At 43.8% G+C, this 13326-nt stretch overlaps 1 protein-coding gene across 1 annotated transcript in view; it reads left to right on the top strand.

Annotated features, from left to right (window-relative positions):
• Positions 1 to 13326, top strand: part of sptbn5 (spectrin, beta, non-erythrocytic 5) — a 60594-nt gene that overhangs the window by 19312 nt on the left and 27956 nt on the right. Inside the window, exons 7-28 of the mRNA XM_049596068.1 lie at positions 1491 to 1577; positions 1664 to 1771; positions 2613 to 2697; positions 2935 to 3068; positions 3376 to 3596; positions 3900 to 4038; positions 4789 to 4923; positions 5010 to 5098; positions 5276 to 5429; positions 5620 to 5823; positions 7335 to 7541; positions 7737 to 7899; positions 8362 to 8498; positions 8595 to 8804; positions 8935 to 9087; positions 10340 to 10470; positions 10554 to 10805; positions 11226 to 11301; positions 11629 to 11840; positions 11931 to 12180; positions 12316 to 12455; positions 12666 to 12765. Coding sequence (XP_049452025.1) covers positions 1491 to 1577; positions 1664 to 1771; positions 2613 to 2697; positions 2935 to 3068; positions 3376 to 3596; positions 3900 to 4038; positions 4789 to 4923; positions 5010 to 5098; positions 5276 to 5429; positions 5620 to 5823; positions 7335 to 7541; positions 7737 to 7899; positions 8362 to 8498; positions 8595 to 8804; positions 8935 to 9087; positions 10340 to 10470; positions 10554 to 10805; positions 11226 to 11301; positions 11629 to 11840; positions 11931 to 12180; positions 12316 to 12455; positions 12666 to 12765 — 3387 coding nt within the window. The remainder of the gene's footprint in view (positions 1 to 1490; positions 1578 to 1663; positions 1772 to 2612; positions 2698 to 2934; positions 3069 to 3375; positions 3597 to 3899; positions 4039 to 4788; positions 4924 to 5009; positions 5099 to 5275; positions 5430 to 5619; positions 5824 to 7334; positions 7542 to 7736; positions 7900 to 8361; positions 8499 to 8594; positions 8805 to 8934; positions 9088 to 10339; positions 10471 to 10553; positions 10806 to 11225; positions 11302 to 11628; positions 11841 to 11930; positions 12181 to 12315; positions 12456 to 12665; positions 12766 to 13326) is intronic.

Raw genomic sequence — 13326 nt, 5'->3', positions numbered from 1 at the left:
CTGCTATGCGTAGGGAGCTATCCGGTGAATTTTCTGTTTGTATTAGGCCTTAAGGCAAAATGAAATAATCAGTACATGATTTTTGCATCAATGTAATGACACACCTTAAATCTCCAGGTGTTTAATTCACCAGAGACGACAAAAACAGTCATTTATGTGTGGGTATTTTATTTAATGTAACATAACATGGAAGATTTGATCCCCACTGACCAATTAGAATGAACGGTTATCTTGTAAATTAACATTTCTACCCAGTGAACACATAAGTGATATCAGATGTGTGGATCCATAAACCACTGACCTCTTAAAGTTGTGTTGTGTTGGTTGGAGCTCAAGCAATGTTGGCGGTTTATGGTTATGTACCAAGTAAACCAGGCATTTTACCTGGGGTCACATAAAGATGGTTCAGGTGTGTCACAGGTATCTACCAACCTACAAGGTTATCTGTAGTGGGCGGGGGCAGGTGTGTCCAGGTATGCAGAGGTTTGGGCAAAGGCTTTCCAGGTCCGAATTGGTGGTGCCAGGTGTGTTAAGGGTATTTAGAAGCATCCCTAAAATTTGTAACGTTCCAGCTGTGTTAGAGGTTTTCTAAAAGACCTTTCAGGCTTAAATCAGGTGTAAGAAGTGTGTCTCTGGTGGGGTTAAGGTATTTAGAACAGTCTCCAGGTGTGTCCAGGTCTATTTCAGGCATGTAAAGATTTACAAAAAAGACTCATGCTTAAAGTTGGAGGTAGCATAAGTGTGTTTCAAGTGTGGTCAAGTTATCTAAAAGCATTTCCAGCAGCTTAACTGTATGCACCAGGTGTGTCCAGGTGTGTTTCAGGTGTGATGACGGTATCCAGAAGCATGTTTTGTGGTTTCCTCTGATACATATTTTAAGGATGTGCTGTAACTAGTGGGTTCAAGGATACTTATATTGATTTCCTGGGTAATACAGTGAAAGTACCAGCTGCACCAGGTGTGTCCGTGTTTACCTGTGTCACATGTTTGTGCTGAGACCAGCAGGTGGGTCAAAGCTGTGTTGAGGTCTCCTTTAAGTGGCAGGATTTTTCTTCAGTAGGTAAAAGGTGTAAAGGTTGTGTTCAGGTGTTTAGTCAGGTAATATGCTGCAGTGGTAGCAGTATGTCAGTGGGAGGAAGTCTGAGTCGTCAGTGGGTGAAGAGGCAGTACAGGAGAGAGTCCAACACCACATCCCACCACAAGGTTTGTGATGTGTCTCCACAGCATCCCACCCTGTTCTTTAGAGTGTTCTTATGTAAAGTCAAGCAAAAGTTCTTTGTTTTAACCAAGACTGCCCCTTGAAAGTTGGAGATTCAAACTGTCAGAGACCACTCAGTCGGCTGAGACTGCTTCAAGTTACGCGGTTGGGTTTTTTTTGTTTGCTGCGTGCTGTGCAGTGTTCTTCTGAGGATGTTTTGGACCCCAGATTTTGACTTCTGTGTGAATGACACAGCAGAATAATTCAGGGTTTTTCCTCTCTGCGTCCTCAGATCGTCGGGATGCTGATGGAGCTGGATGACATGAAGGTCCAGTATGAGAGACTGGTCTCAAATCTACTTCACTGGATCCAAACCAAGGTAGCAAAAACAACAACAGTGTTGACGTTTGGATGTGATGCTTAACTTTTTGATTGACTCATCGATTGTTGTCTGACTGATGGAAGGTGGTGCAGCTGAACGACAGACAGTTCCCCAACTCTGTGAGGGAGATGCAGAAGCTGATGATGGCATTCAAGACCTACAGAACTGTGGAGAAACCTCCCAAGTATCAGGTACGATGACATCATCAGGAATCAAGAATCTCACCTTCACCTACTTGGCCTTCAGTCTGATTTATTCCTCAGCCTTCAGGTTAGACTCACAAGTCAGTCTTTAGACGCTTTGCTTAACTAAACATTGATGACTTTCTCCCTGATTTTGTGTTTAGATGGGCGGATACAATTTCAGAGTTTAAAAAAACTCCCTATGTTGCAGAACCAATAGTAAATCCTCAGGGCGGCCGTTTGGTGGCTCACTGAACTCTTGTGCTTGTAAACATAGTCCGACTAGAAACACGTGTAGCAGTACAAAATGGCTCAAGTCGCTGTAAGTCCTTCATTTCCACAATCTTGTGGACTGAGCACGTTTGATAAAATGGAGTTAAATCTCTTGGCATCCATTTTCAAGCTCTCTATGTGTTTGTGTCCTTGCATATGAGAAAAGGGGGAGTGCACATTTCCGGGAGGGCGTGTCCTTTTCAAAAATGCAAGAGGTGTTGCTTTGTTGCCGGCCGTTTTCGCCGGTGTGTTAAACACACTTTAGAAAGGAGTGTCCCCAGACTATCAGAAGGTGGAGATCTCTGATTGTCTGGTGGCGAGACTACCTTCAGGTCAGATCTATTGTTCAGGGTATCCAGCGCAAAATACAGCAACAAAGACCCTGGACTGTTGAGACACTAAAGTCGTATATCAAGCAAGAATGGGAAAGAATTTCACTCAATAGATTTCAATAATTAGTGTCCTCAGTTCCCAAACACTGAAAGAAAAGATGATGTAACACAGTGGTAAACATTACCTCTAGCGTTTAATACACGGTCCAGCCATATATGAGGTTTTGACCTTGTCTTGTTTTTAGGAGCGTGGTGCAATTGAAGCTCATCTGTTCAGTCTGAAGACTCAGCTGGCAGCCAACAACCAATGGGCTTACAATCCTCCAGAAGGTATAAAACACACACACACATACAAACAGATACACACTCACAGAGATACAGTAAACAGATAAACATTCACAACCAGACACTATTTTTTAAATAACTTGGCCATATTATTAAACTATAGTGTGATACTCGTGCTATAATCAAATGTGCTGTGCTTATGGACTGACTAGATTGACTCCTATAGCCGTCCAAACACCATATGTTCTATGTTTTCTGTTGTTGTGTTTTGTGTGTGTGAAGGTAAAACCCTGAGTGACATAGAGAGGAGTTGGACTGTCTTGGAAAGAGCCGAACACGAGCGAGAGCGAGCCCTGCAGGAGGCGCTGCTCCGCCTGGAGAACCTGGAGCAGCTCGCTCAGAAGTTTGAGAGGAAGGTAACGACATCTGTCCTAAAACAGCAACGTTTAAAAATAAAAGACATGCTTATACAATTACTCACTTCACAAAATCAAAGTTTTCTTTTAACCCATTAAGAGTTCCGTTCTCTGTAATCCTTTGTGTCCTTTACATTTGTGACTGCAAGAGAACTTGAGCTTCAGTTGCAGAGAAACTAACCACCCTTTGCAGTGTAATTTCTTTTTGGCATTACTGGCCCCACGTTAGTTAAATGTGGAACCAAGGATAGCTGGATCTGTTGGTATCTTAAACTCAGCCACTAGTCAGTTTGTTCTGGTTTGTCAGGCAGCGCTGAGGGAAGGATATCTGGAGGACACGCTGCGTCTGATCAGGAGGCAGGACATCAGAGGTCTCTCCACCCTGGAGGAGGCTCAGGCCGCTGGCCGGCGTCTGGAGGCCCTGGCCACTGACGCTCTGGCCAGAGAGCCACGCTTCGCCGCCCTGAGAGACATGGCCAAGACCATCGAGAGAGGAAACTACCACAGCAAGGAGCAGATAATCAGGAGGTGAGAAAAAGACATGCAGATTTTAAAGTTATATCCTTTTTCCTCCATAAACTGGTGCAGCGCTGTAAGACTGGACTAAAACTGGCTAAAACCCGGCAAAGGTTAGCCAGGTCCAACTGGGAGGCAGCTGTAAAAGGGATACTATGATTTAAGTTAAAGATAAGTCTGATGTTAAAACATCATAGACATCAAACAAAGAAATCAAAATATAAAGTGAGGTGTCATCAGCATAGCGGCAGATCTTCTCTTACATTTGCCTGAAGAAAATAAAACTGTTGTTCATTTCATGTTTGTGTTTGTCAGAGAGGAGAACATTAGCCATCGATGGAAGGACCTACTGCAGCAACTGCAGGAACAGAGAGGGCTGCTGGGAAATGTAGTTGAGAATCTCAGTGTCCTCCAAGACATTGAGCTCGTCTCCCAGGAACTGAAGGAACTGCAGGTGAGTTTACACTGAAACTAATGATTAGTATTTAGTAAGGAGGGTACTGAGTTGAAATGTAGAGATGTTAGAGAAACAGGAAGTCTGTGCGTACAAAATAAAAGTCTTAATTGAAAATAGGCAAAGGCAGAATTAAATACGCAGTAAAGAACAATAAAAACTTGTTCAAAAAAATGGTTCACTTTGTATGTATAGAATTACCTGGATGATCAGCACTGCTTAGGCATTGTGCAGCTCATAGAGCAGGCACACTAGAGATTTACGGTGGCCAAGTGCAACCGTGTGCAGTCGAAGGTCTGACTTCCATCGGCCAGATGCCTAACTTCTGGTTTAACTTGAATGGAGATAAAATAATTTAATTTTGCAGCTCTTATTGACTTTCAAAATGTTGTCACACTATATGGATCAAATCCTGATAGTGAAATGGGTCCTTTCGCGGGGTTTTGTTGCTCAGAAAACTTATCCACTGATTTACAGACATCTATTTCCCAATGTGAATCAATGGGAAAGAGTCTTTCTGGGATGCAAAGCATCACTGTTTGGCCACTACGAAAATTGGCTCCAAAGCCCAGTGCACATTTCGGGGCCTGAGTTTGTCCGCTGCATGAAAACATCTGAAGGAACGGTCTGACATTAACTTAAATCTGTCTTCCCCAGAGTCAGATGAGAAGAAGGATATTAGTTTCATATCAGTGTGTCTAGCTCTGTCTCCCATCCCTCCATCTCTTCACCCTCTCTCTGTCTCCACAGTCTCAGGCCAGTTCTTCTGACCTGGGGAAGCAGCTGGCGGAGGTGGAGTCTCTCCTTCAGAAGCAGGATCTTCTGGAAGCTCAGATCTCGGCTCACGGTGAAACCATCACCACCATCAGCAGCAGGGCGCTGAAGGTCAGATACTGATTATGTTTATATCACCATACATTGTCAGGTGTGGGTGAGTTGTCCACTGATCTCTGTCTTTCTCCTCCTGTCAGGTGAAAGTGAGAGATGGTCAGCAGATTCAGAGCAGAGTGAGAGCTCTCGACACTCAGTATAAATCTCTGGTGTCCCTCAGCAGCAGCAGGTTTCCTTCTTTTATCGCTCTTACAGATAATTATTGACGGACTCTTTGTTTACGAAACAACTGATATGAATCTATATATTGTCCCTCTGCACCTCTTCTCTCGTTTCCTCCTTTCTTTCACCTCTCCTATTCTCTCTCCTGCCTTGTTTCCTCCTCCCCTTCCCTGCCCCCTGTCAGGAGGAAGCAGTTGGAGGCTCAGTTGAGGCTGTTTGAGTTCTTCTATGACTGTGAGGAGGTGGAGGCCTGGCTGTATGAGCGCTGGTTGAGGCTCCAGACGGCCGGACTTGGACGAGACCTGAACCACATCCAGCTAGCTCAACACAAACACAAGGTTCTGTTCACATCCAGTGTTTGGGCCTCATACAGGAACCACATTCATTCTAAAGTGTCACTTCAAAGTACAATGTTGCACGTTTGCTAGCTAGCTGTTTCCTTTACTGCCCTTGTTGTCACGATGCTACATCTAAATAAGTATATTTACAAACTATTAACGTTTAATTAATCTGAGTCCATCCTGTCAGGTGTTGGAGGCGGAGCTTCAAGCCCAGGAGTCTCTGTACCAGGGGGTTCTGGGTCGAGGTCAGGACCTGCTGTCCAAACAGAATCAGCTCAACCAGAGAGCCGTCCAGAAGTGGATCAGGACCCTGAAGAAGCAGTGGAGCCACCTGACGGAAGAGACGATGGCACGTCGCAACAGACTGCAGGCCGCTGCCACCATCAAACAGGTAGACAAGGAAACTCCATCAGACAGGTGAAGAAAGAGTAAAGAACCAGGAAGAAAAGACGGACAACAAACGGAAGATGAGGAAAGAAATACATTGAGTTGTAGTCTGTTTCTCTGTGTCACTATTATTTAATGGTTTTGTATCAGGACAAATGTATAGCATGTTGCTAAATATTAACTGTGATTAAACTGTTGTCTTTACTATAGCTTCATTAATATTTCGCAACAATAACAATACAATACTCATAATAATAATAAGCCCTTTTTACACAGAGACGACGCTATAAAACCGCTACAGAGTCCCTTCTTTATGCTGCCTTTGCATTTTTACACAAAACCAAATGATCCGTCCTCATTCTGCTCCATTATGTGATTTAAGACGGCATCCTGGCATTGCAGAATCAAAAGGGGTGTGATGGGCGTAACATGTAACACCACAGCGTCGACCTCTGATGTGACATAAAACATATGCGCCAGCACCACTTCTTAACCGCTTTTTTTTTAAAATCATGGTTAAGGGTTTTTTTGGGGGAGTTTTTCCTTATCCGCTGCGAGGGTCCAAAGGACAGAGGGATGTTCTATGCTGTAAAGCCCTCCGAGGCAAATTGTGATTTGTGATCTTGGGCTTTATAAATAAAATTGAAATTGTAATTAAAAATTGAAATAATAAGGCAAAACATGGCAATAACAATTATTTACCATTCCTGTTATATGGCGGCTGATCTCGTCCTCAGCTTGGAGGATAAGGAGCTCCCGAACCTCATTGTTTTCCTAATTTGCAGACATTTATGGCTGCTTTTCTTCTCTTTGAGTTAGCTGCTAAATGCTATCAGATACTTCATAAACTCCCACAGTGGGTAGCATGCATAACACGCTGTCAAATGTCACACCGGTCCTGCCCATTGTCCTGTTCTGCTGGCTGTTCCGTTTATTTAGACACTGTTTCAGCGCTGTTACTACCTCCCTTGATTGTACCTTAAATACAGCAAGGTGAGGCGGTATTATGTAGCGATTTTCCTGCCTTGAACAGGTGCTGTCAAAGGGGCTATAGTGTCATTGCAAAGTCGCTAGCCTTGTGGCTAAGCTATTGATTAGTACTTAATGGGAAGAAAAAGAAAAAAAAGATTTGAGTCTTTTTAGTTTTTTTTTAAGTAAGTGACTAAGTATATTTAAAATAATAAGTATTAATTTGAAAAAAACTAAGGCAACCAGAGCTTCCTTTGACTAAACATACCTTTCTTATTTAAAATGTCAGTTTTTTTCTGTGATGTTTATAGATTCATGTTTTCAAAACATTTCACCAATTAATTTTGTTGCTAGGTTCTCACATGCTGTGAAAATGTCAAAGTATGTTTTTGTTTGTTTTTTGTCGATTCATTCAGGTATCTTGGTTGAGCCGTCTGTTGTGTCCCCATAAACCACACTGACACCCACAGTTACAAAGTGCTGTTGTGGTTCACGGGGACAGGATCCTCAGATCTTCACACAGCTAACTACTTTCCACCTGTTCAGTACTTTGCAGATGTGGCGGAGGCCGACTCCTGGTTGAGTGACAGGAAACCGCTGCTGACAAGTGACGATCATGGGAAGGATGAGTCAAGCACGGCGGCGTTGCTGCAGCGCCACCTGCGGTTGGAGAAGGAGATGGCAGCCTACGCTTCTGAGATAAAGAGACTGTCGGAACAGGCGAGGAGCGCCGCGCAGCTAACAGCTCTGACTGTAAGTAAAGATTTAAAGCATACTTTTGTTGTTTTTGCTGCTACAAGACAAACCTGCCAGCGTGTCATATGAACAGAACTGCATGTGCATCTGCTTGGGATGCAGCGATTCACAGGTTCATAACTGGTGTGAGTTTATTACAGTGAAAAAAAAAATATATAAACAAAAGTCTTCACTGACTCTCTTCCTGTGTAGACGGAGCCTCAACAGAGTAAGATGATCCAATACAGCGACTCATCCGGAGAAGAGGAGGCACCAGGAGCAGTGACATCACCACCACCTAGCGCCAAGGGTGGGTTAGCCTCCCCCTCTAAGAGTGAGGACAGCAAGGCCAAGGTCCGCTTCAGATACAGCAGAGGTACTGGAGGTGTGCTCTGTGTAGATGACATCGTCTGTTGAAGCTTAAGTCTCTGACTGATTTATTGTCCAGCCCTACTGTCTCTTACTCTCAGCCTGTAAGACCTGCGGCAAAGAGGACATGTTAAAATTAAAGTTTTAAAGTTCAGGGGAATTCTTAAAGGTTCAGTGTGTCTTCTGTGTTTTTATTCTTGTATGTTGTGTATTGTCCTTGTAAAGCACTCTGTGGCCTCTGTCTGTGAAAAACGATACAAATAGATTTTACTTACTGACTTATTTGCCTCTGTGGATAATTCAGCTCCTGGTAGAAACCTCCTAACAATCAAGTTTGAAAGAATTTTAACCAGTAGAAGTTTCAGCTGGTTGCAATCTGCAATCCTCACCACTAGATGCCACTAAATCCTACACACTGCTCCTTTTCAAATGTTGAACATTAAATGTATTTAAATTACACTGATTCCAGGTCAGTTTCCGTGGGATCGTAATGAGATTGTAACCATCATCAGCACTGAGCCGGACGGAGACCGAGTTGTGGCCAGAGACAGCCGAGGAAACCAGCAGCTGATCCCCAAGACCTACCTGAGCCTGCTGCCAGCCACTGTACGACTAACAAATCAAAGTCTTCACGACCTGCCTGTAACGATGAATCATTTTAGATCAATAATAATTCTCATCGTTGTCCACCTCACTGCTTAGGCTCCTCCCCCGGCCCCCGTCTTCACCAACGGTGTGCCAGAGAGCCCGAGCAAGAAGTTGAGTCGTCCGAGGCGCAGCCGCTCGATGCGTCGCGGCACGGCTGAGATCCAGACAACATGGCTGCCTGACCCACAGTACCAGAGAGACACTGTGGAGAGCACGCAGGCCGGCCTGGACCAGGACTACAACTCCCTGTACAACCTGGTCAAGGTGAGAGGGGCAGCATGGGAAATGTACTTTGGTAATACTGGAGCTGAAGGTCGAGGTATTCAAAGCTTCGAGCAGCTTCTATGAAAGTGAAAATCTTAAAATCACATAATTTCTGGTTGTATGTTTGCAGTCGAAGACAAAGAGTCTGCAGGAGACGCTGCGTCTGCATCGATTCTACAACAGCTGCCAAGAGTTCGAGTCGTGGATGGAGGACAAAGAAAACATCCTGAACACCTTCAGCACCGACGCTGACAACCTGGGAGTGGTTCAGGCTAAATATGAGGTGAAGAATGACACGTTACCTTATAGAGTTTATATCATGTATGTGTATTAAAGAAATAGTTCAGCATTTTTAGGAACTATATTCTTTTTCTTTTAGTGGAAGAGTGATTTCCTCCAACGTGACAACATCTCTGTATTTTATGCCTTGTTGCTCCTACCTGGTTATTTGCACTGTTGTATCTTCTTTTTATTTTTGCGTTTTTACCTTTGTTTTGTTTGAGAGAGGCAGAAGACAAAGTTCCACTGAGATGGACAATAAAGTTTATCTATCTCTCCAAAGAAACAGTTTTAAAAGTGTCTTCACATTCATTAAAAAGTATTTATATAGTGGAAACAGTTTGTAGTAAAGTTACTGCTCAGACACCTTCTTACTCCATAATATTTATCTGCATCTGAATTTTTTAGCTCTGCACTGCAAGTTTAGAATTACAGGGCCACTACAAAGTCCCTTCTTTACAACTCCTTTGCATTTTTACACAGAACCAAAATATGGCAGCTCCAGTGTGTGATTTAAGACAGCATGCAGGCATCCCAGTAGTAAAGACAGTGCGACAAGGGTGACGTAACACAACAGTGTCCACCTTTAGTGTGACATATAACACACATGTTGGCAGTGCTTTATAAACAATGACAATGGCATTAACATGGCAATGACAATCATTTACCGTCCCTGTTATATGGCGGCTGATCTCGTCCTCTGCATGGACGGTAAGGAGCTCCTGGACCTCACTGTCTCCCTAATTTGAGGGCATTTCAGGCTGCTGTTCTTCTTCTTTGAGTTAGCTGCTAACTGCTATCAGCTACTTTTTAAATCTCCCACCTGTGGGTTGCACACATAACGCGTCAACAAAATGTCACACCCGTGGTCCGGCAGTCCCTGTTTATATAGAAGTTGATTCAGCGGTGTTACTATCTCCACTACTGGCTTAAAGGCGAGACAATTCTGTCCCCTCATTTTACGATCATAGCCTTTATAAAGAATGACGAGGCACGGCATTACCGTCTTGAACAGGCAGTTTAAAAGGGGCTTTTGATTTTGTCATTTTTACATCTGATATTACCAATTGAATACGAGCTACTTGAATTTAGCTACTGTAGTTTTGGGCTCCTGAAACATCTCTCTGAATCTGTGCATCCCAAAAAATATTGTAAAATCATAAAATAATTATAAAAGGTTTTTGAAAAAGTACCACCTGAACTCAGACTGACAGTTTTTAGAGTGAAATGTATAAATCTTGCACTTCATGTTCCAGAACTTTTTGACTGAGTTGGCGAGTGGGCGTGGTCAGCTGGATGACATCATCAGAATGGCGGAGGAGCTGGTGAAGAGCCGACACAGTAAACAGAGAGAGATCCAGGCCAGACAGAGGAAGGTTTCCAACAGGTACCAACATCAAACTAAAGTCTTCAAAACAATTGTTATGTGTGCTGCAGTGATTGACCTGTGCTCATGATGCGTGTCTGCAGGTGGGATCGGATCCAGCAGCTGAAGGACGAGAAAGGACACGAGCTGCTGAGCACAGCAGACGTGCAGTCCTTCCTGCAGAGCTGCCAGGAAGCCAAAGCTCAGCTGCAGGGTCAGCTGTCTGGCTTCGACACCGTGGACGTGGGCTGCAGCTCCTTCACCCTGCAGGCTGAGGAGAAGAACCAGGCTCACACCCTCAGAGACATTCAGACCCTGGAGGCCAAGATCGCCTACCTGAAGAGCGTCGCCAAGATGTACGGGTCGTATTCAGACTGTAGAAACATAATTTATCCTTGTCTGTGTGAGTGTAGACAACAAGAGGAGAAAATCCCTTCAACAGTTTGGAGGACGGAAACTGCCAAATTTTTTTTTTTTTACATTATTTGTTCTTTGTGGAGCGGATTGGATAAAGACTTTTATTGCAAAATATTTATAAACAATTTTAAGACAGTTAGTTAGACAGAATAGTTAACGCTCTAAAAGAAGACCATCCCAGTGTTGACTGAAAAGCAGATTATAGATGTGATAACGACTATTTCCTGGTAAGATTTTAAATATTTTACTGTGCAAACTCATCGAGAAAGAAGTTAACAAGCATCAGCTGGTTTGGTCTTTTTCATCTTCACCAGCTGAAGTGAATCTTACGGTCCATGATGTCACTTCCTGTGTTACAGGAAGCAGGACTGCAGTCCAGCAGAGAGTGCAGCCATCGTGGAGGAGGTTCAGGGTCTGGAGGCTCTGCTGGCTCAGGTTTGAGTCTGATTTAGTTTCATTTTTTTATTTTCAGTTTTATCTCATTAATATTATATAATATGATTTACTATTAACCAGGTGTGCATAAAAAAATAGATCAAATGAAACAAGAACATTTCACACATTGTCTGTTATAGCCAGTTTACAGCTTTGAAATTGGAGAACTCAGTGTTTACATTTTCCATTTAAACATGAGTACCAAATATTTTTCTGTGTTGCATACAGTGCTGGGGTCATTGCTCATGAGCAGTGATTCAGCACATTGTTAAAGATCTTTAAATAAGGACTGTACTCATACTGTTCTCCTGCTGTGTTGTGGACCAGCTGAAGCGTCAGGCTGCAGACAGACAGCAGCTCCTGGAGGAGGCGCGCAGGCTGCAGAACTTCCAGCAGCAGGCCAAGGAGCTGCAGCGCTGGGTTGGTTCGGTCCAGGATCGCCTCCTGCAGGAGGAGACGGCCGCTGATGTGGCCTCAGCCGTCGCCCTGCTGGAGCAACACCAGGAGCTCAAGCTGGAGATGGAGGAGCAGAGGAGCAGGTAGAAACGCTGGGCAGGGTTTTTTGTTTTTCAGTCTCTACAGAACAAGAAAGATGTATTTGTTAAGTTCACCGTGCTGTGTTTTCTCAGGTCGAATGAGATGGAGAAGTTGGGGCAGTCTCTTCAGCAGGGCTCGTCCAATGGCAAGACAGGGGGTGTTGACATCCAGCAAATGTTAGACAAGGTCAAAGCTGATTGGTCCAAGCTTGACAAGCTGTGGACCAGTAGGAAGGAGATTTTGGAGCAGGGGGTGGAGCTCCAGAGGCTGAACCAAGAGGGAGACCGGATCGAGGCTGCGCTGTCTGGACACGAAGCTCGACTGCGGGTCAAAGACGTCGGGGTGAGGACGCCTCACTCTGATCTGTTCTCACAGTCCATCCTAAATATACATTTACAGTGAAGTGAGACAGGAAATCAGGACACAGCTGGTTTCACATACTGTGTTTTGATGATGTATGTGTGTTTGTTGCTGCAGGACTCAGTGGACAGTGTCCACAGTCTGCTGGGCCGACAGGAGGAGCTGGAAGGTCTCCTGAAGGCTTTGGACCATCAAGTTGATCATTTCTCTGAACGCAGCCAGCAGCTCATCGACCAGCAACACTATGCTGCCAAACAGTAAGAGAACACAGAAACATCAGCACCGTCCAGACGTGTGTAAACATGTAGTTCAATAGGAATCAGATTAAAGATGAACAAGACGCAACTTTAGATCAGATAAAACCTTAAATCTGGATAACAGAAAATTCTGTAACTCATTTAGTTAGTTTCTGATTACAGTTTGCTCTGAGTTTAAAAAAATAATAAAATACTGACTTTATCTTTAAGCATCAAGGAGCGGAGCAGGAGCATCCAGAACGCCAACAGGAAGTTGAAAGAGAGCAGTAGACAGAGAAGGAGTCTGCTGCTGGCCTCAAAGAAATATCAGGTATTATTATGATTATTATCAACTCATGACCCCTGATCATAAAAACCCTGTATCTGTATTTCCTTTTTGTCCTGACGCATCAGTGGTTCTTGTGACCTTGTGACCTTTTCTCCTGACACCTTTGTTCACTACTTTGATTCATATGAAATTCCTTTAAATTGGTTACAGCTCGACTAGGACATTTAATTGAACTACTGTCCTTGTCCCAGTATACAAGCACGGGAGGGAATTGATTTATTGACTGAAGTATGTGCGACTCCTCTACGATAGGTGGAGATATGCCCCCTTTCAGCTTGTTGGTATTGGACCTTTTTCCTGTTGACCTCTTACGAACAGGGCGCCATTCTGTGTTTTCCTCCCAGTCATGTAATTCAAAGTGTTTAACTCTCTCAGCTGACACAGCATGAACTGTGTCTCCTTGTCCATCCAAAAAGTCACGGCTCTGAATGTAGATTTCTTATTATTAGTTATTCTAGTTTCTTAGACGTGGGATATGGGATATGCCACAGGACACAATTAAAACATTATAAGATCTGGACCTTTGTTGGGAGGAAATTTTGA

This window comes from Epinephelus fuscoguttatus, linkage group LG14 (assembly GCF_011397635.1).
Source record: "Epinephelus fuscoguttatus linkage group LG14, E.fuscoguttatus.final_Chr_v1".
NCBI classification, from domain to species: Eukaryota; Metazoa; Chordata; class Actinopteri; order Perciformes; family Serranidae; genus Epinephelus; species Epinephelus fuscoguttatus.
This window is presented reverse-complemented; position numbering and strand designations above follow the sequence as displayed.